The 23,934-nt window shown below is 37.9% G+C and overlaps 1 protein-coding gene across 2 annotated transcripts in view; it reads right to left on the bottom strand.

The window, feature by feature from the left end:
• Positions 1–15,422: 15,422 nt before the first annotated feature.
• Positions 15,423–23,934, bottom strand: part of ubr3 (ubiquitin protein ligase E3 component n-recognin 3) — a 71,204-nt gene continuing 62,692 nt past the window's right edge. For both annotated transcript variants that reach the window (XM_061971647.1, XM_061971648.1), the window contains exons 36-39: positions 20,485–20,664; positions 18,908–19,117; positions 18,694–18,833; positions 15,423–16,193 (exon numbers count right to left, since the gene is read on the bottom strand). In XM_061971647.1, the coding sequence (XP_061827631.1) occupies positions 16,076–16,193; positions 18,694–18,833; positions 18,908–19,117; positions 20,485–20,664 (648 nt within the window). In that variant the 3' untranslated portion in view covers positions 15,423–16,075. The remainder of the gene's footprint in view (positions 16,194–18,693; positions 18,834–18,907; positions 19,118–20,484; positions 20,665–23,934) is intronic.

The raw sequence follows: 23,934 nt of genomic DNA, 5'->3' as shown, positions 1-23,934 counted from the left end.
CAAATAGGAGTCATTAAATGACTCCCGTCTCCTGGTGGTAGAGGGCGCTAGTGATCCTTCTTGCGACTACTCGGCTGCAGAAGAAGTGACAACAAGTAGCAACAGTTAGCAGTGATTGTTTATTTTTTCCTCTCGCTTGCACTTTTAACATGGAGGATTACATATCTAAAATAAAACAGTTTTCTAAACTGGACTTTCAATCGAAGCAGGAGGTACGGTAATAATTAAAGGAAGATCTCCATCGAGACAGAGAGAATTTTAAAACTGAAGAAAGATAAGGAAGACTTCTATAAACAAGTTATCAATGCTTTTGTTCAGAAGGAGCTGCGCATGGACTTCATTTATAAGTAAAGGTAAGACCATAATAATGTTTTTTTTAATTAAATGTGCTTTTCATGATGGTATCCTTACATCACACTCAAATTTATAAGCGCAGGCCTAAATTTACCGCATGCCTTTGGTAAGCGACGGAGTGAGAAGAGGTTTTAAAATAATTACCGCCCCGGCGCTAATTCAAGGAAATATGGTAGTTGAAATAAACAATTTTCTGCTTGCCGTAACCTTTCTTCACTTTTAACATTTGTGCATTAATATATACAGTTGTGGTCAAAAGTTTACATACACTTGTAAAGAACATAATGTCATGGCTGTCTTGAGTTTACAATCATTTCTACAACTCTTATTTTTTTGTGATAGAGTGATTGGAAATTGGTCACAAAAAACTTTATTATGGGTCTACTGAAAATGTGAGCAAATCTGCTGGGTCAAAAGTATACATACAGTAATGTTAATATTTGCTTACATGTCCCTTGGCAAGTTTCACTGCAATAAGGCGCTTTTGGTAGCCATCCACAAGCTTCTGCTTGAATTTTTGACCACTCCTCTTGACTAAATTGGTGCAGTTCAGCTAAATTTGTTGGTTTTCTGACATGGGCTTGTTTCTTCAGCATTGTCCACACCTTTAAGTCAGGACTTTGGGAAGGCCATTCTAAAACCTTCATTCTAGCCTGATTTAGCCATTCCTTGACCACTTTTGACGTGTGTTTGGGATCATTGTCCTGTTGGAACACCCAACCACGCCCAAGACCCAACCTCCAGGCTGATGATTTTAGCTTGTCCTGAAGAATTTGGAGCTAATCCTCCTTTTTCATTGTCCCACTTAAAGCACCAGTTCCATTGGCAGCAAAACAGGCCCAGAGCATAATACTACCACCACCATGCTTGACGGTAAGAATGGTGTTCCTGGGATTAAAAGGCCTCACCTTTTCTCCTCCAAACATATTTCTGGGTATTGTGGCCAAACAGCTCAATTTTTGTTTCATCTGACCACAGAACTTACCCCCAGAAGGTCTTATCTTTGTCCATGTGATCAGCAGCAAACCTTAGACGATCCTTAAGGTGTGGCTTCTGGAGCAACGCCTTCCTTCTTGCATGGTAGCCTCTCAGTCCGTGGCGATGCACAACACGCTTGACTGTGGACACTGACACCTGTGTTCCAGTAGCTTCCAATTCATTGCAGACCTGCTTTTTGGTGGTTCTCGGTTGACTCTTGATCATCCTGACCAATTTTCTCTCAGCAGCAGGTGATAGCTTGCATTTTCTTCCTGATCGTGGCAGTGACAAAACTGTGCCATGCACTTTATACTTACCAACAATTGCCTGCACAGTTGCTCTTGGGACCTTAAGCTGCTTTGAAATTGCTCCAAGTGACTTTTCTGACTTGTTTAAGTCATTGATTCGTTTTTTCAGATCTGTGCTGAGTTCCTTTGACTTTCCCATTGTCGCGTTTGTAACCGAGTCTAATGACTGCATCACATGAGCCCTATTTAAATGGGATCAGAGAAGCCAACAATCATAATCACTCACATGAAGTTAAGAGGCCATGCCATGAAGCTAATTTGATTTGATTGTAACATTTCTACATCACCAACATTGATCATGTATGTTGCTGTATGTATACTTTTGACCCAGCAGATTTGGTCACATTTTCAGTAGACCCATAATAAATTCATAAAAGAACCAAACTTCATGAAAGTTTTTTGTGACTAACAAGTATGTGCTCCAATCACTCTATCCCAAAAAAATTAGAGTTGTAGAAATGATTGGAAACTCAAGACAGCCATGACATTATGTTCTTTACAAGTGTATGTAAACTTTTGACCGCGACTGTATATATATATATTTTTAAAGTCATGGATCACAGTACCCACACACCATTGCGCTCTGTTGAAGCGGCCATGTGGAAACTATGTCTGCGTGTTCGAAGTTCCGGGCACTCATGGATTTTATTAGTTACAGGGTTTCCCCTAAATGTGTCCAATTGATCGTGGTGCACCGCCACGACAAAATAAAAGCTGCCACACCTTAAAAATTAGGGGGGGTTTTCTACAAGAAAACCAAGTTAGGTAATACATTGTATGGATGGATAGATAGATAATATATACCGGTAGTCAATTATTTACACACTATTGGCCATAATTACTTTAAAAATATTTCAAATATCATAAAAATGTCCTTTATGCTTTATTTTAAAAAACATGCATCTGAATTTCCTGTCAGCAAAAAAGCACAAATGTTTCCTCTGCTTTTAATACTGTACACAAAGACACTGCTGCTCTTATGGATTAAGAGTTTTTTTACATTAAAGACCACAAAAGGTGTTTTTCAATCAATCAAAGTTTATTTATATAGCCCTTAATCACAAGGGTCTCAAAGGGCTGCACAAGCCACAATGACATCCTCGGCTCAGATCCCACATCAGGGCAAGGAAAAACTCGACCCAGTGGGGGCAATGAGAAACCTTGGAGGGGACCGCGATGTGGGGCGGACAGTTTCTTTGACTTCATGCTTGGTTTGTGCTCTGTCATGCACTGTCAAGTGTGTGCCTTTCCAAATAATGTCCAACAACTGAATTTACCGCAGGTGGACTCCAATTAAGCTGTAGAAACATCTTAAGGGTGATCAGTTAAGAGTTTGACGTGAGCTCACTTTTGAGCGTCATGACAAAGGCTGTGAATATTTATGTACATGCGATTTCTTAGTTTGTATTTTTTAATACATTTGCAAACATCTCTAAAAAAAAAAAAAAAAAAAAATGTTTTTACATTGCCATTATGGGGTATAGTGTGTAGAATATTGAGGACAAAAAACTGTTTTTTGTTGAGGGTCATATTGCAGTGATGGCTTCCATCAAAGGGCCGCTTGAAACAGAAAATATTATGAATTATGCATTTGATTTTTGAAAATATTTCTTATGTACACCGTTAAAAAAAACATGTTTACAGGAAAAAAAATCACCAGAATTTTTGTGTGAAATATACAGTGTTTTTACAACATATTATGGAAAAACAATAACACATTTTTAATTCTGCCATCTGAGCAGCCAGATTTTTACCGTCCTTTTTTGTTTTCCATTTGCGGTAATACACCTTAAAAACAACAACAAAAACTGGCAGCTCAAACAACAGACTTTTATCGTGAAAAATAGTGTTTTTATTTTTCAATTTCCAGTAATATGCTGTAAAGACCAATGTTCCCTCTAATTTTTCATGTGTGTGAGCAAACGCAAAAAGTCCCTGAGCATTCAGTGGAGCCCATGTGAGCAACATCAGACGTGCACACTGTGGCTACACCAGCAGCACACCTGTCCCAAACCTGACTAAATAACAAGTTAAATCTCCATCCATCCATCCATTTTCTACCGCTTGTCCCTTTCGGGGTCGCGGGGTGTGCTGGAGCCTATCTCAGCTGCATTCGGGCGGAAGGCGGGGTACACCCTGGACAAGTCCCCACCTCATCGCAGGGCCAACACAGATAGACAGACAACATTCTCTTATTATTATAATCAAATGACAGCAATCATTTCCATGAGGTTATTTTCTAATATAAGTGTTTAGGCCCACTTACAATGACAATAACAAAAAATATTGTTTTTCATGAACTGTGTACTTGTATTGTTTGTCTGGGTGGAGGTCCTGCTTTGGAAATAATTTGTACCCCTTTCAGACATTGCATTTAGTTCCCATTAAAACAATCACATGTTGCACAATGATATGTAAGCAGGGGATCATGTGTACATTCCTGCAACTTCCTGTTTGTAAAAAAATATATTTTTATTAGAATTTATTTAATATACGAACAGCATTTCATGATTAATATTCATAAATTAAGATTCCTAATAAATGACACTAGAATAAGCACACATTTGATTGGTAAATCATAGTTTAACGACCTGGAATTACACTTTATGTGTTGGTGTTGGAGTTGTCCGACTTTTTGTGTGGCTGTAAACGCATCACTGCGATGAGGTGGCGACTTGTCCAGGGTGTACCCCGCCTTCCGCCCGATTGTAGCTGAGATAGGCTCCAGCGCCCCCCGCGACCCCAAAGGGAATAAGCGGTAGAAAATGGATGGATGGATGGATGTAAACGCATCACTGGCTAAGTGCCATATGTGCATGTGTTGGCGCAAGTGAGAAAAAGCGAGCGGCTGCTGTTGATATAACAAAGTTGCTTTTGGTCTGGTTTGTACTGCAGAAAATGACCAGTTTTGCTAGATATATTATTTTTACTAATGTTTTGGTGATGCGTTTATGGCCGACAAAGAGTTTTGCTCAGTAAAGTGATCGATGGAATTCATGTCCTCAAAGCGTCTCGACAGACGTTACAATATTTAAACAATGATGACGAAAACTGTTTTCTCTGTCGTGTCCGTGTCGTGTCGAAAATTGTTATGCGCTTATTTTTTTATTTGATTTTGTGCGTTGCATAGATTTGCCGTGTGCAGACGACGCTTGAGCAGTGCGCAATTGCACAGGCGCGCACCTTAGAGGGAACATTGGTAAAGACCACTGTAAATTTGACCGTAGAATTCATTTTCATTTTTACAGTGCACAATTCGATGGACAACTTGCTTTGTAATCAGAAGTCAAGCAAATATTCAAGTATTTATTTTTATTTTGACAAAAAAATGTGTTCCAATATTGGATAGTATTAAAGTTTAAAATGTATGCAATTTCATGCAGTGCATAAATTTTTTTTCTGTCAGAATGTGAAAAAAAATATAAGGTTGTTTATTGACGCATATTATTTTCAGGCGTTTGTGGGCCATATAAGATGAAGTGGCGGGCCACATTTGGCCCCCGGGCCTTGAGTTTGACATCAGCGCTCTAACATAACCAAATGTGGAAAAAGTGAAATGCGGTGAATCTTTTCTGGATGCACTGTGTCTATCTACATTCTGTCTGGAAGCTGCACACTGTCTACTCTGTTAGTCCAATGTTCCTTTCTGTCTCCTGAGAACTAAATGTTTGGTGAAATGTGAGGGGTGTACCCACTTTTGTGACATACTATCGATGAAGGTAAAGCATTGGTAAAGAGGTTAACATTTAGTATTCCTGTGTAAATGTACTGTATCACAGTAGTACAAACAAGTGCTGTGATAATAACTGACAAGGAAGTTTGGTTCTTACCTTTTGTTGTTTTCCGTTTCCTTATTTCCATCTCGGACCTCTGTAACACGACATCAACGTTACAGAAGCACATTCTTTTGTCCTCTCACAGTGTGGTATGAGCAAATTAAACAAGTGCAAAGCATGCATCTTACCATCCAGAGCAACTGATTTGCGTCTTTGTCCAGTCAGTGTGTTTGATAATAAATAATGAGCTTATGGACATCTGAGAAGTCGGGACCTGCCACAGGAAGCTGCCAGTTCACTCACCTGAGCAGGACGTGTCCACACGTGCTGTTGAAGAAGCTGTGGAACAAGAAGCATCTCACATGAACCAACATCTGCACGTTAACATTCTTCATCCACAAAACCAAAGGTTTTGTGTGGCTCTTGATGCCCACAAGGCCTCTGTTGTTAATGAAGGATCAACACATTTATCCAGCAAATACACAAGTCACATGGCAGTGGAATTTGTTCCAGGGTACCAGCTCGCACAGTCCAGGAAGAGTTAATAATTACTAGGATTCTACGTACCTTATTTTCCGGACCATGGGGCGCACCGGATTATAAGGCGCACTGCCGATGAGCGGGTCTATTCAGGTCTATCTTTGTAAAAAAGGCGCATTAAAGGAATCCTATTATTATGATTATTTAAGTGTAAAAGACTTCCTTGTGGTCTACATAACATGTAATGGTGGTTCTTTGCTCAAAATGTTGCATAGATGATGTTTTACACATCATCTTCAAGTCGCTTTCTGACAGTCGCTTCAGGATGCGCCGTTTTGTGGGCGGTCTTATTCACGTGCCTCCACTTGGACAGCGTCTTCTCCGCGTCATCTTTGTTGTAGCGGTGTAGCGTGCAAGGACGGGTGTGGAAGAAGTGTCAAAAGATGGCGCTAATTGTTTTAATGACATTCAGACTTTACTTCAATCAATAACAGAGCAGCATCTCCTCATCTGTGGCTCACTAGTGCAACAACAACGCCCGAAATGTGTCCCGACCAGAACTCTCTAATAACTAAAGTTCCTTGGGTGAATAATGTCAACTCACTACACCGGTATGTTTTAGTGCTTTCATGGTGAGTTTACTGACAGATATAAGTAAGAACTTTACACTACTTTATATTAGAAATGGCAACAGTGGAGGATGAATGTCACATAACAAGAAGATAGAGGGAAAAAAAGAAGATTATCGACTATGGAGTCTGTACCGACTACAAAGGCGGACGTGTACAAATTTTCAGGACTTATGCAGATCCCAAATACAGATCAGCAGGTACCAGAAGGTAAAAAAAGTTGGTTTTACATAATATTGTGAAACAAAACACCAGATAATATGTCTTGCCTTATACACACACCAAAATAATACTCCTATGTTGAAGCACAGTACAATCCATCAAGTGGTGTGGCTTCATAACTTACTAAAGTCCTACTAAAACATTTTGATAGTTTATTGAGCGCTGTGTGTAATGTTCTATATTTTCAATGAAACATATAAAATGTTGGTGTTTACTTGAGTCATATTGCAGTGTACATGTATCTTTTATGTGTGACTGCCATCATATTGCAGTCGATATGTATCTCTTGTCTCCTGCCATCTACTTCTCACACTTATCATTTCACCATGTACCAAAAAAAAATAGCTTTGAGGTCGGTAAGCACAACCAGAATTATTCCGTACATTAGGCGCATCGGGTTATAAGGCGCACTGGATTTTAAGTGTGCCTTATAGTCCGAAAAATACGGTATTTTGTTGAAAATTATGCACAGTCAAGTTTTTTGCTTCAAATCATTGGTTTTCAAATTACTACCTTGATACTTCAGGTTCCATTACTTGCCCTAAAAAATATTTTCTGGAGAGTATATTGGACTCATTAGGGTCACGGGTGAGCTAGTGCTTTTTTCAGCTGATACCAGGCGATGATGGCGGGTATACATACCCTGGACTGGTCACCAGCCAGTCGCACGGCACATCAAGATAAACAACCCGCCACGCTCAAATTCACACCTGTGGGCAATCTTGGGTCTCCAATTAACCTAAGAATCAGAACTAAAAATCTAAATAATCAATTATGATTATCAATGATTATGATTATGATTATCAAGAACGAGCGCACCTCACGCTTTGGAAAACCAGTGATTTAAAAGCAATGTATTTTCTTTACTTTGCTGAAGCAGCTGCTACTTATTAACAATTAAACATGGATTCTAACGGCACATAAACATTTGTAGAAAGAAATCAATCAATCAAACATATCACCAACATTCAGGAGCAGAAAATAAATGTTCACAGATGGATTTGGTGATGCAAAGTACAAAAAATGTATACGATAAGTCTTTAACGTTAACATTTTTAATAATAATAATAGATTTTATTTGTAAAAAGCACTTTACATTGAGTAAACAACCTCAAAGTGCTACAGTGTATTAAAAAAATAAAATAAAAAAAATAAAAAGATAATAAAAAATAAATAAAAATAAAAACTAGAACAGCCAAATAGCTAAAACTAGTACGCATATATTTTTTTTAAAAAAGGCTTTTTTTAAAAGAAGGGGTTTTAAGCCTTTTTTAAAAGCATCCACTGTCTGTGGTGCCCTCATGTGGTCAGGGAGAGCATTCCAGACTGGGAGCGGAGGAGCAGAAAGCCCGTCTCCGGTAAATTATTAGTAGATTGCACAGTACAGTACATATTCTGTACAATTGACCACTAAATGGTAAGACCCGAATAAGTTTTTCAACTTGTTTAAGTCGGGGTCCACGTTAATCAATTCATGGCAATCTAATCTAATATGTACTTACTTACTTACAACTCTAGTAGACACCTCTCCTTTTACGGGGTTATGTATTGTAATATTCCAGGAATGTAGGCTCATAAAACTTCTTAGCTTGTCTTTATTGCACAAGACGTGTTACAAGCACACAACATACCTCAATGTGCGTCTCCTCTCTTTTCCCGGCAAAACTCGAACCCTTTACTTCCTGTAATCAACGTCACTTCCCTATCTCTCCCCGGAAGTCCCGCCCCCCGGTTACAGTCATTGGCTAACACGCCGTAGCCAGTCACTACAGTTTATTCCCGAACGGCTAAAAAAACAAAAAAAAATACACTGAAAATATCTATTTTTGACAGAAAGCTCGCTCCTCCCCTCCAACCCCTGCTGATAGAGTGAAGTTGCCCTTTTGCATTAAAAGTGACTTATAACTATTAGATGAAATTCACCTCCTAAACCTTCTCCGTCTTTCTTCAATTGCCATTGTTCGCTAGCAAGAAATGAAGCTAACAAGCTAGCACGATCCTTGTTTAAGCCTTCAAGATGCCGTGCACTTATTCAAACATTTCAAAATATAATAAATGTACAAAGTAGTAGGTACTCACCACTCTTGAATGACGCAACATATTTTCTTTTTCGTAGGGGGGGGCGTAAGAGAAAACATTTAAGAAGCACTGGCCGAGTCAGTCAGTCAAACTAACTCCACAACATAATTTACACTCAATAACCAGTCACCAGCTTTATGACAACCTTGTAAAATAATAATAATAATAATAATACATAATATTAATAATACTGTACAGTGTTACATCGGGTTTCCTTCATAATCCATCCCAAGGGGAACATTGAAAACCGGAACATTGAAAACCGACAATTGTTCCCATAACAATGTAGGCGAAATTCAATAAATTAATTCCAGACATGTCAACAAAAACACTTTGAACAGAGAATAATTATAGTTCGACACATAGAAAACGAAAACGCGTAGATAACTGACTATTTGACACATTGTTTGACTAGACCGGGGGTCGGCAACCCGCGGCCCTTTAGCGCCGTCCTAGTGGCTCTCTGGAGCTTTTTCAAAAATGTATGAAAAATGGAAAAAGATGAGGGGGGATATATTTTTTGTTATTTTTAGTTTTAGTAGGGTTTCTGTAGGAGGACAAACATGACACAAACCTCCCTAATTGTTATAAATCACACTGTAGTAAACATGCTTCGAGTATTTGGCGAGCGCCGTTTTGTCCTACTAATTTTGGCGGTCCTTGAACTCACCTTAGTTTGTTTACATATATAATTTCCTAGGACGTGTTTTATGCCACTTCTTTTTCTGTCTCATTTTGTCCACCAAACTTTTAACTTAACAAAGGTGAGTTTTGTTGATGTTATTGACTTGTGTGGAGTGCTAATCAGACATATTTGGTCACTGCATGACTGCAAGCTAAACGATGCTAACATGCTATTTAGGCTAGCGATATGTACATATTGCATTATTATGCCTCATTTGTAGCTATATTTGAGCTCATTTAGTTTCCTTTAAGTCCTCTTAATTCAATTTATATCTCATGACACACTATCTGTATGTAATATGGCTTTTAATTTTTTGCAGCTCCAGACAAATTTGTTTGTATTTTTGGTCCAATATGGCCATACTTGCCAACCCTCCCGAATTTTCCAGGAGACTCCCGAAATTGAGCGCCTCTCCCGAAAACCTCCCGGGACAAATATTCTCCCGAAAATCTCCCTATTGACGGGAGGACAACAGGGTGACAAGAACTAAATCATCCAGACTAGAGATAAATTGTATTATTATGTTTATCTTACCTAAAAATAAATATATTTATTAATTTTTTAAAAATAAAATAAATACATTTTTACTATATTTTGCTAAAAATTAATTGGATTTTTATTTGTATTTTTTCTGACTCCTTATTACATCCAGCCATAGAATTATACATTAAAATAAACATATTTGAAATAATTAATTTTAAATTATTATAATAATTAATTTAAAATGACCATATTTAATTATTAAAATAATTGCTTGTTTATCAACAACTTTAGCATTTTATTCATTACATTTTGAAGCTCTCAGAAGCCAAGTTATGTTATATTCCTTAGTATTTATTTATGCAAGTTTGAAGTATCAATTATCTAAACACAGTTTTGTTTGCATATTTTCAGGATATATATAATATATATAATATATATATATATATATATATATATATATATGAAATACTTGACTTGGTGAATTCTGGCTGTCAATATAATCCTCCCCTCTTAACCACGCCCCCACCCCCACCTCCCGAAATCGGAGGTCTCAAGGTTGACAAGTATGAATATGGCTCTTTCAACATTTTGGGTTGCCGACCCCTGCACTAGACTGAGCAGTGACGTGTGCTGCGTTCATTGACAATCCGATAACACAAAATCTCAAGCTCTCGTTGACTTTCCCTAATCTATGACTGTATGTGTATGCTACAACTTGGACTTCATCACTTGGTCTTTTCCTCTGCGTTGTGTGGATTTTATGGAACACGACCGACACCAAAAAGAAAAGAAAGGGCATCTCCATCCTCCTTCAAAACCGCAATAAAAGTACACCTTTGGGCAACTTCAACCCTAAACTCACCAAAAAGAAAAGAAAGGGCATCTCTATCCTCCTTCAAAACTGCAATAAAAGTACACCCCCGGGCAACTTCAACCCTAAACTAACACCCTCCCCGGATTGTTAATAATTAAATGTAAACAATCAAATGTAGATACTTTTTCTTATGCCTTCTGATCCCTCTCTCTCTCTCTCTATGTCCACTACTTGCTGTACATATCCTACCAAGTCAGACCTACACTGTTTCAATATCCATTTCTCTGTTCTCAATTGTTGATGACTGATATGATAACAATCAAACCTAACCCCCCCCCCCCCCCCCCCCTCCACACCCCGGATTGTAAATAATGTAAATAATTCAATGTATACACCCTGATGATTATCTTGTGTGATGACTGTATTATGATGATAGTATATATGATAGTATATATCTGTATCATGAATCAATTTAAGTGGACCCCGACTTAAAAAAAGTTGAAAAACTTATTCGGGTGTTACCATTTAGTGGTCAATTGTACGGAATATGTACTTCACTGTGCAACCTACTAATAAAAGTCTCAATCAATCAATCAAAAACCATGGATTGCTCAGCTGCACTTTACTGATAATACACAGAATACAATTGTTGTCAATAACTTTCTGCCATCGTCGAGCCCCTCTCCCGTTATCGTAGACAAAAGGGATGTTAGGCGTGTCCAACGCATATAAAAAGACAGGTGTCACAGTAATTACCGTATTTTTCGGACTATAAGTCGCAGTTTTTTTCATAGTTTGGCCGGGGGTGCGACTTATACTCAGGAGCGACTTATGTGTGAAATTATTAACACGTTACCGTAAAATATCAAATAATATTATTTAGCTCATTCACGTAAGAGACTAGACGTATAAGATTTCATGGGATTTAGCGATTAGGAGTGACAGATTGTTTGGTAAACGTATAGCATGTTCTATATGTTATAGTTATTTGAATGACTCTTACCATAATATGTTACGTTAACATACCAGGCACGTTCTCAGTTGGTTATTTATGCCTCATATAACGTACATTTATTCAGCCTGTTGTTCACTATTCTTTATTTATTTTAAATTGCCTTTCAAATGTCTATTCTTGGTGTTGGGTTTTTATGCATTTTCGGCTGGTGCGACTTATACTCCGTCGCGACTTATACTCCGAAAAATGCGGTATTGCAGTAGGAGGGACAACGAGACAATGGTTCCACATTGACAAAACATCGAACAATACTCAGGTATTTACATGTAACTTGCATATTATATATGCCTGTTACATATGACTGTATGTTTATGCTACAACTTTGACTTCACCCAGTCTATTACTGTATGTTTATGCTACAACTTTGATTCTAAGGAAGCTCATTTAGCTACTAAGGGTGTCCCAATGCAACTTTTTTTTTTATTCCAATACCGATATTGAAGCCTAGAGTATTGATTGATACCAATATCAAGCCAATACAAAGTCAGCACAAATACATCAAACATACTGTATCAATTATTATGTAGTCAGGATATATGCAGGTTTCAATCATCAAATGTATGACTTTTTAAGAACATAATGAATAAAATGCAAGGCCGACTCCACATCCATACTGGGAGTTAAGTTCAAAGACATGTAGGAAAATTGTTTTGTTCCTTTCCAGTGCCATCCATCCATCCATTTTCTACCGCTTATTCCCTTTGGGGTTGCGGGGGGTGCTGGAGCCTATCTCAGCTACAATCGGGCGGAAGGCGGGGTACATCCTGGACAAGTCGCTACCTCATCGCAGGGCCAACAGATAGACAGACAACATTCACACACTAGGGCCAATTTAGTGTTGCCAATCAACCTATCCCCAGGTGCATGTCTTTGTTATAAGGGAAATAAATGCAAGACATGATGGGAAACTTTGATACATTTTGTGCATTAACAATGCTAAACCCCATCCCACTTGAAGCTACAGAGTGTTATAGGTGATAAAGCACTAGATGTGTGAATGCTCCAATGCTGAAGTTGAAGTGAAATGCTGACAGAATGTAGTATGAATGGAAGAACAGTTTCAATGTTGGAATGGTTTGAATGTTGAAGAGATTGAATTTCCAGGTGAAACGGAATTTGGTTTGGAACTTGGGAAAGTGTTAGTTTGAATGTCCGGGATGAGTGGAATGTGTTGATGTTGGAATGGTTTGAATAGGTTGAAAAATTTGGAAATTGTGGAAGTTTAAAAAATGGACAATTCATTTTGAATTGGGGAAAATGTCCCTGCAAACTGGGAATTCTTGGACATCCGGGAATTGTTTAAAATTGTTGAAGGAGAGCACACAATTTTGAACAGGCTGAATATTTTGAGGTTGGAACGGTTTGAATTGGATGAAAAATGTGGGAATTGTAGAACTTTGAAAAATGTCCCATTGGTTAAAGTGGGAATTTCCAGAAAAGCAGGATTTTTTTTTGAAAATGGTAAAAAAAAACTTGAATGTTCTGAATGGGTTGAAATGGTTGGTGTTGAAATTTTTCAAATCAGTTGAGAAATGTTGAAGTACTAACATGTTGAATTGAGAAAAAGTATTACGGAATTCCTGGAATTGTGGGAAAACCCAGAATTTTTCCAGTTCAAAAAACAACTTTTTTTTTGTCCTACTTAAGAGGAATGTTTTGACGGTGGAACGGTTGAAAAATGTGGGAGTAGTAGTCGCCAGAAAAAAGGGTGGAAATAGGGCTTTGAAAAACCAGGAATTCTGGAAAATCCTGGAATTTTTTTGAACATGGAAAAAGGGCAGTTTGAATGTCCAGGATGGTGGAATGTGTTGAAGGTGGAATGGTTTGAAGAGGTTGAAAAATGTGGAAATGGCTAAAGTTTGAAAAATGGCCAATTCATTGTGAATGGGAAAAATGTCCCAGAAAACCGGGAATTCTGGGAATTGTTGGAATTTGTCAAGGGAAAATCCGCGGTTCCCGAATAGGCTGAACAGTTTAAAGTTGGAATGGTTTGAATCGGGTGAAAAATGTGGAAGGTAGAGCGCGCCAAAATCTGGAGAAGAAGTTGAAGAAGTTGAATAAATAGATGAATTTTGGTGTAGTAAAGCATAGTTGTGTGAATGTTTGGAGCATTAACACAAATATGCGTCTCATTATTGGAAGACAGGACTGCCTAAAACTCAGCCTGGCCGTATAAGAAGTGAGGTAATAATAACGTCACAAAACAAAACACAAATGACATCAAGCGGTGTGCTTATATTTTATTCACATATTTTACATGTTACATTAAATGTCCAAGTCATACTTTCTGGTCAAAATCTGAAAGTATGATTCTGCACCTACAGTAATGTACTGTATTCTCTCTTCAATCACACAGGAGAACACACAAGAGCTTTCCATCACAATTTACACTCATTTGCTTTGCGGTCATTTACAAAGTGGGTACTGCCAACTTGATGACGAGGTGAAATGCAGTAAACAGAAAAGAAAGCAGCATGCATGATTTCAGCGAGGTTTTTCCCCCCCCAATTGTCAACTTAAACCAAAGCCTTGAAAATGGGCGTTCCTTCAGCGCATCCTCACCTCAACCACAACATCTCGCAGGCACGACTGAAAGAATACTCCGTTCCAGAAAAAAGAAAAGCTGTTCCACAAAAAAAAAAAAGAAGAAATAACTAAGACACTTGGTTAAAGATAGCGGCTTAAAGAACGTCATGAACATGAACAGTGTGAAGCAAATACTCAAGTCATGTAACCTTGGAATAAACTATAAAATGACAGCGAAATGACGAATGTGTTTGACATACAGTACAGGCCAAACCTCATTTCTTTATTTTCATGAATATTTACATTGCAGATTGTCACATCAAAACTATGAATGAACACATGTGGAGTTATGTACTTAACAAAAAAAAAAAACTGAAAACATGTTTTATATTCTAGTTTCTTCAAAATAGCCACCCTTTGCTCTGATTACTGCTTTGCACACTCTTGGCATTATCTCCATGAGCTTCAAGAGGTAGTCATCTGAAATGGTTTTCCCTTCACAGGTGTGCTTGAAGCTCATGGAGAAAATGCCAAGAGTGTGCAAAGCAGTAATCGGAGCAAAGGGTGGCTATTTTGAAGAAACTAGAATATAAAACATGTTTTCACCTTTTTTTGTTAAGTACATAACTCCACATGTGTTCATTCATAGTTTTGATGTGACAATCTACAATGTAAATAGTCATGAAAATAAAGAAATGAGAAGGTGTGTCCTAACGTTTGGCCTGTACTGTAGTCATCAAAGTCACTGGACTCATCAAAACTGTAGTCACCATTCCACAGTCGAGAGGCCTCAATATAATGTTTAGTTACATTTTCATGAAAAATACTTCATTTCCGTTAAGTTTCTTGAGGGAATGAACAGAACGAGTGATGGTTTCTGCTGTAAGCGATGACATTTTCCTTTTAGACTGCTGTGAAATGCAGTTAATTCTTTTTTATTTATTTATATAAACTGTATATATTTCCACACCTTCATTGCTTTGACTTGAAAGATACATTTTCACCACATGCAAACCTATCCAAACAAAAAAAAAAAAACATAGCTTAGGCAGAACTCTTAACTTCAGTGAGTGTAAAGAAGCGACTGCGCACGTTCTTCAACGTTAAAAGTGAGTTTTGCAAAATTTCAGCGCACAACCTATACAGAAGTTAAAATTACATTAACAATGAGCAGCAGCATTTATTTGTATTTAAATATCTAAAACTTATTTAGAGAGGAAAAAAACAACAACAAAATTTCCTGAGGATGGATTGCAACTCGACCTCCCCCCCAAAAAAGGTATTTTTGCTCTTTTGCAAAAAACTTGTAGAGTGTGTGGATGTCATGTAGTAATGCAGCTGCACCCGTGAGGAGCTTGAAACCATAACTAAAAGGGATATGCATTAACGTCATTGTAAATAGTGCATTATTGCAGGGATAATTAGTGTGTCATATATATTTATATATAGACCCATGACAGCCTTATAAAGCCTACTCCAAAACAAAGCACATTTCTAGGAAATTGTGCTCTTTTTTGTTTAAATCTCGCATGTCCAAACTGTTTGAAACCTACATGATAAAATACTGAAATGCACACACGTGTTAATCTTTAGGGCTGATGATTGAACACCCAAACCTAACACAAAGCGAGGCCATGTCAGCGACACCGCGAGTGGAGTTTTTCTGTCAAACGACACAATCACACACACATTGCCTTCAATGTTGCAGTTTGAAAGTGGAGGATGTTTAGAGTCCGTTGTAGTGAGGCCCCCAGCGCTTATTGATGTGATCAAAAGTGTGTGACACCCACTGTTGCTCCAACACTCGATACCTCTCTTCACACAAGAATAGAGGCTTGCCACGGCTGGAAAAAACACAAAAAGAGGGTGAAAGGCAAGAGTGAGACATGAAAATACACTATGTTGACCTCAATATCAAACACTGTCTTTTACCGCAGAAAAAAGTCTGAAGACAAGTTGTCTAAACCAGGCATGTCAAACTGGTTTTCATTGAGGGCCACATGGCAGTTATGGTTGCCTTCAGAGGGCCGTTTTTAACAGTGGATCATACACAGCATGAATATAAATGTCTATATATAAAATATGTGTATAATTGGCTATGCATTTGATTACAATATCTTTTTTTATGTACGCTGTACAAAACTAAATCTTTAGATTGTACTGTATAAAACTGGCACACAATTTTACCGTAATAGCTGCAGGTTGTTTTTTTTTTTCACAGCATATAAAATGAAAAAATACATGGAATTGAATTAAATGGAATGGAAAAACGGTACATTTGCCACATTTCCTCCTTCCAACAGACTTTTTGTGAATGTGCTTTCAAACTGCAGTCTGTGAACAGCCTGCTCTTTTAGAAATTGGTCCTCTGGACAGCAGTCAGGTCAGCAGTCTTCCCCATACTTGTGATTTAGTTTACTGAACCAAGCTAACTGAACCAAGCTGAGTGTTTTTAAAGGCTCAGGGAAACCCTTGCAGGTGTTTAGAGTTAATTAAACGATTCAAGTGATTAGTTAAATAGCCTGCTAGTATACTTTTTCATGATATTCTAATATTTTGAGATAGGATATTTGAGTTTTCTTAAGCTGTATGCCAGAATCAGCAATATTAAAACGACAAAAGGTTTGCAATATTTCAGTTGATGTGTAATGAATCCAGAATGTATGACATTTTCATGTTTTTAGTTGCATTACAGAAAATTAAGGACTTTATCACAATATTCTAATTTTCTGAGACAGTCCTGTATATCGTGTATCGTGACATGGCCTAAAAATATCCAGATATATATCGTGTATCGTGACATGGCCTAAACATATCAAGATATTAATAAAAGGCCATATCGCCCAGCCCTACCTAAAAGTCATTTTTTTAAATGTTATCTCTTTTAAACATGCTGTAAAAATGCATATTCTCTGAAAATATGCCTTATAATAGCCACAAACAGGAGGAACCATTTTTTTAATCAGGATACAATTCAAACATTTGTGAAAAGGCTTAATAGAATAATAAACATACTAGAATGGAAATGATGCAAAAATGGATGACTGATTTAAACAATTTATAAAAAGACACATCATAGACTGGGATCTGAGCAGAGGATGTCGTTGTGGCTTGGGCAGCCCTTTGAGACACTTGTGATTAAGGGCTATATAAATAAACTTTGATTGATGGACTGATATATGCACCCTTTAAATGCATTGAAAATAAGCTGAGTCAATGTAACATATTGAATAGATTGTATTTGACACCCTCTTAGTTCTTTAAAAGGGTACAGTTATGTATAAAGTGTCAGGCAGCCATACTTGCCAACCCTCCCGGATTTTCCGGGAGACTCCCGAAATTCAGCGCCTCTACCGAATACCAAGTATTTCTCATTTATATTTATATATATATATATATATATATATATATAATAAAATAATATATAATAAAATAATATATATATACATATTTACATATATATATATATATATATATAATAAAATAAATAAATATATATATATATGTATATATATATATATATATATATATATATATATATATATATATATATATATATGTAGCTAGAACTCACTGAAAGTCAAGTATTTCTTATATATACTGTATATACATATATGAAATACTTGACTCCTCCCATCTTAACCACACCCCCAAGAAATCGGAGGTCTCAAGGTTGGCAAGTATGCAGGCAGCTGAAGGAACTCTTATTCATTTACAGAAAAAAAGAGTTGTGGTCTTGTGACAATTGTCTTGTTTGTCTAACCGAGGCCACCGTAGGTCATGTGAGGTGCTTGCGTCACAATGTTAGCCAAGTTAGCTCATGTGTGTTGAACTTGAGACAACTGAAATAAAAGGAGTCGTGTATGAAACAAGCTCAGCATGACATGGTGTCAGAGTTAAGGACTGCACATCTACACTGACCAAAGAATGGCAAAGTTTGGGCCACCAGAGCCGTTTCATTTTGCCGTATTGAGGCAGCGCTTTCTACGCTTTCGGACTTCACAAGACATCTTGCATCCAGTTTGAAAGCCGCAGGCAAAGAAAAGAAACAGACAGACATTGCAATGCAAAGTTACTGATGACTTACTACTATCGGCCTAGTCCTACAATTGTAAACATTTTTTAAGTGCCTCTAAACATTGAATGTAATGCTTTTTAATGTCATTTAAGGCCTTAATTTTCGCAAAATCTGTTTAACGATTCTTAATTATTTTTAGTGCCCTGCGAATACCCTGTTACAACACAATACTGTGGTGGGCGAGTTTATATGCAATCCTCAGTAATATGTAATAAGTACAGTAATCAAATGTTATACTAATTGGAAAGCGTGTTTGTGTGTGGTACCGTAAATCCCGGTCTTCCTCTCCGTGGGCATCAAGGTAAACAGAACCCCAGAGACAGAAACGATGGCCGCGGATGATGATGATGACAGAGGCGTTAATCAGTAGAAAGATGCCCGTAGCTGCGCCACAGTGTTGGGAGTGCTACAAATAGCCAAGAAAAACTCAGGTTGTCACTTGTGAAGGCATTTCTCGCAAGTAATGCTCGAGCTACTTACCAAAACACATTCACAGATACCCTGCTGCTTGCAGCAAGCTCCCTTGAGACAGACAAAGGTCCCACAGACAAGGCAGAGCGCGGGGTCCTTTGGCACCTTCTTGCAGGCCGTGCAAGCCTTCCTGTGGTAGTACTGGAAGATGATGTTGTAGTTGTCAGGCAGCTGGAGGAGGTGGGGCACTGCCCACTGCGGATCCTGAACCAGCAAAGTCTTTACACGAGACAAACGTGAAGTGAAAGAAACATTTAGCTGGCTCTTTTTGTGCCATAAATGCAATTTCTACCCAGAACCCATATCATTCAAGCAGGATCAAAATCAAGATGGAAAAATGTTTGACATTTTCCACCAATACTGTATTTTCCAGACTATAGAGCGCAACGCATCCAATTCATTTTAGAAGAAAAAAATATGTTTCCATATATTAACCATACCAGACTATAAACCACAGATATATACTTTGTGAAGTTAAGTTATTTACACAGAAAGATTTTGTAAATGTTTACATTAATTGTTTTCAACCAATGCCTGTAACACGGCAGTAAAACGGCTGATCAAACAAAACAGAAGTCACCATCATGGACAGACTGAATAACTCCACGGTGATGTTTTAGTGAATTTACTGAGAATTTTGTGAAAATGAAACAATACAAAAACAATCCCATTGTAAGTTAATAACACTAACACAGACACTTTTATACGTGTTAGCATATTAGCTATTGCTAACAACGCTAGCCTAATTACTTTACAATAACATACAAATAGGCATGAAAACATGATTATCAAACATTTGACGGTTGAGTAAGTATAATGTGTTTTAGTTATATTGCAAAACTTAGAAATGTTGCTTGGAGTGATGAATGAAGAAACAATACAAGTAGAAATGCTATGGATGACTAGTAGACAAAACAGCACTTGAACATGCAGTTCAAGGCACTAAACAGAAGGAAACACTGTAGACGTTTAACCCGCAGCACCTGCAACTCTTTCAAAAGATGGCGTCGTAGCACAAACAATAACACACCTTTTCATTGTCTCTGTCTGAGTTTTATGAAAAATATTTGCTGGATACAAAACATTATGGCCGTTTGCGAAGAAAAATCCCAAAATTAGCAGCATCGCTTTATAAGCCGCAGAGTTCTAACCGTAGGGGGAAAAAATGATCGATGTATAGTCTGGAATACACGGTATACATAATCCGCTGTTGGAATTTTGACAGCTATTTGATGAGGAAGAAAGTGCAACATTACAACTCAAGTGTATTTGATTACAAATGTCAAGCACCTGCAGTTACCCAATAACACTACCTAATATGATTGAGTACACAATATGTAGAGGATTAATAACATCTTGGATTACTAGACTAGACTAGGCTCCAGCACCCCCCGCCACCCCAAAAGGGACAAGCGGTAGGAAATGGATGGATGGATGGATCTAGGATTACCACAGTAGAGATGACACAAGTTTAAGGCACAAGTAAAATAAATATATCAAAAATACGAGTAATAACAAAAAAACATCTAAAATCAAATTGTGTGCTCTTTGGACTTCAGTTGTATGCTACACAGTCCCACACATACCAGCGATAGCTCCGCCTGCACCGGAGAGAGCCCTTTGACCTCAGCACACCACTGTGTGACCAATTCAAAGGCGCTGACCACCCACTCCAGACAAGAGGCACTGTTCACAGGGTTTGATGCCGCAGAGGCGTAGTGTACCAGTCCCAAGCACACGGCCAAGGACGAGAACTCTTCTTCCACCTGGGGACAAACACAGGATATACTAATTATTGAAGGGCACATACTTTAATATGGAAAAATGCTTTTTGCTTGTATACGCAGTGCCTGCTCAACCAAGAAGTCTGAAATGACACGATCAACTACATGTGAGCTGCCTGGGTTTTTCAGCAATATATTAGGATTTTGTCCCACCAGTACAACTTTATAAGAATGCTGTGGTTTGCTGCGAGCAGAACATACCCCATACTGCTCTCTGTGCCGCGCCCTGAATAGTCACTTTAAGGGCTCACACATCACGTCTGATTTTGTAGCAGGCCACATTTAAGTGAGCAGCATTTGCACTAGACAAGATAGCCATCCACAACCTGCTGCTCTGACCGGGGCGTTTAGAGGCGAGGTCGTTTACGGACAGAAAGTTCTGATGTTGGCAGCCTGGTGTTCCGACAACAACCTAACTCTTAATATATAGAAAACCATAAAACTCCCTGTGGACTGACCCACCCCGTCTCTACGTAAACAGTGAGTCCTCAGGAAGCACAAGATGGGCTCCAACCTGCTGCTTACCTTCTACTGCTCGTCCATTGAGAGCCTGCAGACATACTGTATCTCAGCTGTACCATGGCAAACAGGTAAAGGCTTTAAAACAGGGATGGGAGAACTATGGCCCATTGGTCTTTTTAATCTGGCCCAAATATTAGAACAGAATTGAGCAAATATCTGTTTTTTAGTATTGCCACAACAAAACTGATACTAGACTTTTACTCACTGGCAAAAAGGTTGATCAACAACACAGCTACCACTAAAAGAGAATGTAAGTGTTAACCCTGTAAGACCATTTTTTTTGACCACCCACTCTTCCACAAGTGGGTTCAAAATGACCTGAAGCAGTTTCTATGGAATCCTAAATGAACCTTTAAATCAAAGCAACTCCGACTGTCCCACTTACATCTGATGTCATCTTTTACATCTCATGTAACTTTGATTGTCAATATTGTCCCACTTACATCTGCAGTCTCACCACCTAGAATGTCATTTTTACATGTAAGTAGGTGTTTGTGCATGTCAGCACTACTTCTATTATATTATCAGACATGAACAGACATAAACAGCTTTTATGCATCTATTGGGGAGAGAGTACTCAACCCAGGTGCAAACCCTGGCCGACAACTTAGAATATTGTGGCTTGGTGTTTTAGCCTGGTTAAAAGGTAGCTCTGCCCAGTAAGAGCCCTTGCAGCTCATTCTGTTGGACACAATATCAATTTCCTCTTCAGAGGACTCCTATTTGTCTGACTGGCCTTGTTCAGTGTGGGGACACTAGCCTGGGTCCTCTACATCTGCACAGAAAATTATAAATCATATAAAAAAAACAGCTAATACAAGATTAGCCTACTTTTGAGTTACCTAGGTCAGGTACAAAGTTGTGTGTGCATGCATACTGTTAGCTAAAACAATACTGTGTAACCTACCTAAATACAATACTGTTAGCTAAAATAAAGTAGGCACACATTTGATCACTAATTTGATCACACATTATAATCTGGCAAAAAAAAAGTTCATAAATGGAGAGAATACTTGCATATATTTTGCTGTGTAAAAATGACCTCCTGGGTGGTGAAACTACTGACATCAGTGGGACAGTATTGAGGGTCAAATGTGAGAGATGACATCAGATGAGTAAGTGGGACAGTCAGAGTTTCTTTGAATTGTAGAATAAAATAAATAATAAAAAAATAAAAATGCAAATGGCCTCATGTCAAAAACGTGTTTTTTGAAGACTACCTGGAATATGAATATATTACAACTTTTAATTTTAAAGATTTTTGAATAATAAAATGACCCCATGGGTTGTGTGCATCCAAGGGTTAATTAAGTGTTTCTATGGCGTACCACTAGATGAAGCACGCACTATTCTATTCTATTACTTGGATTTACATAACATCACTTCTGGCTCATTAATAATGTGTGGTAGTCAAGCCAGCATCTGTTCTCCATTTAGCCGTCCTCGAAGAAAATGCCCTATGCTTGCGTTGTTTTAGGCTGTACGAACTGTTCAAATCGCGAAAAGGATAAACATTTTTTCAGAGTTCATTGAGAAGTGATAAATAAGGGCAGAAGTGTGCAAGATTTTTGGAAAAAATAAGAGAAAAGTGTCACACTCCAGTCCAAGGGAGCAAAGTCAAAACATGCTCAGGTTTGCAGTAATCTTTCTGTTAAAGGTTTGTTTGATATACTTTGAACTTCTAAATTAGTATTTCCCATTGAAGTATTATCTTGATATTATTTGTATTTTTGAAAACACAATTTTGCTACAAGTGTTTCGTAGAGCACCAAATCGGCGAGTCTAAATAAAAGAAAGCAAATGTGAGCAAAACTTAAGAGTTAAGTTTTTACCAAAGGCAGCAATCATAAATGAAGCTTTCAGCACACACACAGCGTTCAGATCTATAGTTATATTTTGATAAAGACGGGGGGAAACACGTGTACTCGTAAACAGCATGTGCAACAACATTAAGGCAACAAACATGACTGTAAATGCAAAGTTAAATAATGAAATGCAACCTTACTCAAGCAAAAACGATGCATATTTATTCGCGATAGTCTTGATACCAATTTCCTTCCACATGGAAGTTATAGACCTTCATGCTTTTCCAAGTTTTCCTCTGTTTTTTCGTGTAGAATGACATCTGGAGCACACATAGTTTGACATATCTGGTAACGCGACCGAAGGATAATCTTTGATATCACTCGACAAATCTTTTTTTGATAAAGTATTGGGATGGATTATACTGTTTTTAGCTCGTTTCAGCTTTTTGTGGCAAGATCTAGGCCTGTTGTGTACTCAAGAGAGTTTGAGCGCTGCTTGCTGCACAACAGCCATGTTGGCTTGGTTGACCACCACTGGTTTTCACTTCCGGGAAGAAGTCACATGTCGAAAAACAAACAATTCTGTAACAGTCCTCGAATTTTAACTTTTTAAGGTCAAAGCAAATGTTGCCTTAAGAGATGTGTTCTAATATCCCTCAGTAATAATCAGCTAACACAACAACCTTTTATTTATTTATACTATTCTCTTGAGGTTCATTTTACCATTTTTTTAATTGAAATCGAGGGGTATACTGACAAAAAAAAGGCCCAATGGCCCACAACAAAAATGTTAAAACCAATATTTTCATGGATAAGGAAGCCTAACAAGGTAACCAAGAGATGAGAAACAAATTGGATGATAGATAATTGTTTTAGTGTATATTACAGCTGATTTAAGACATGGGTCAAAACCGACATAAGAGAT

Source organism: Nerophis lumbriciformis, linkage group LG13, assembly GCF_033978685.3.
Source record: "Nerophis lumbriciformis linkage group LG13, RoL_Nlum_v2.1, whole genome shotgun sequence".
NCBI lineage: Eukaryota > Metazoa > Chordata > Actinopteri > Syngnathiformes > Syngnathidae > Nerophis > Nerophis lumbriciformis.
This window is presented reverse-complemented; position numbering and strand designations above follow the sequence as displayed.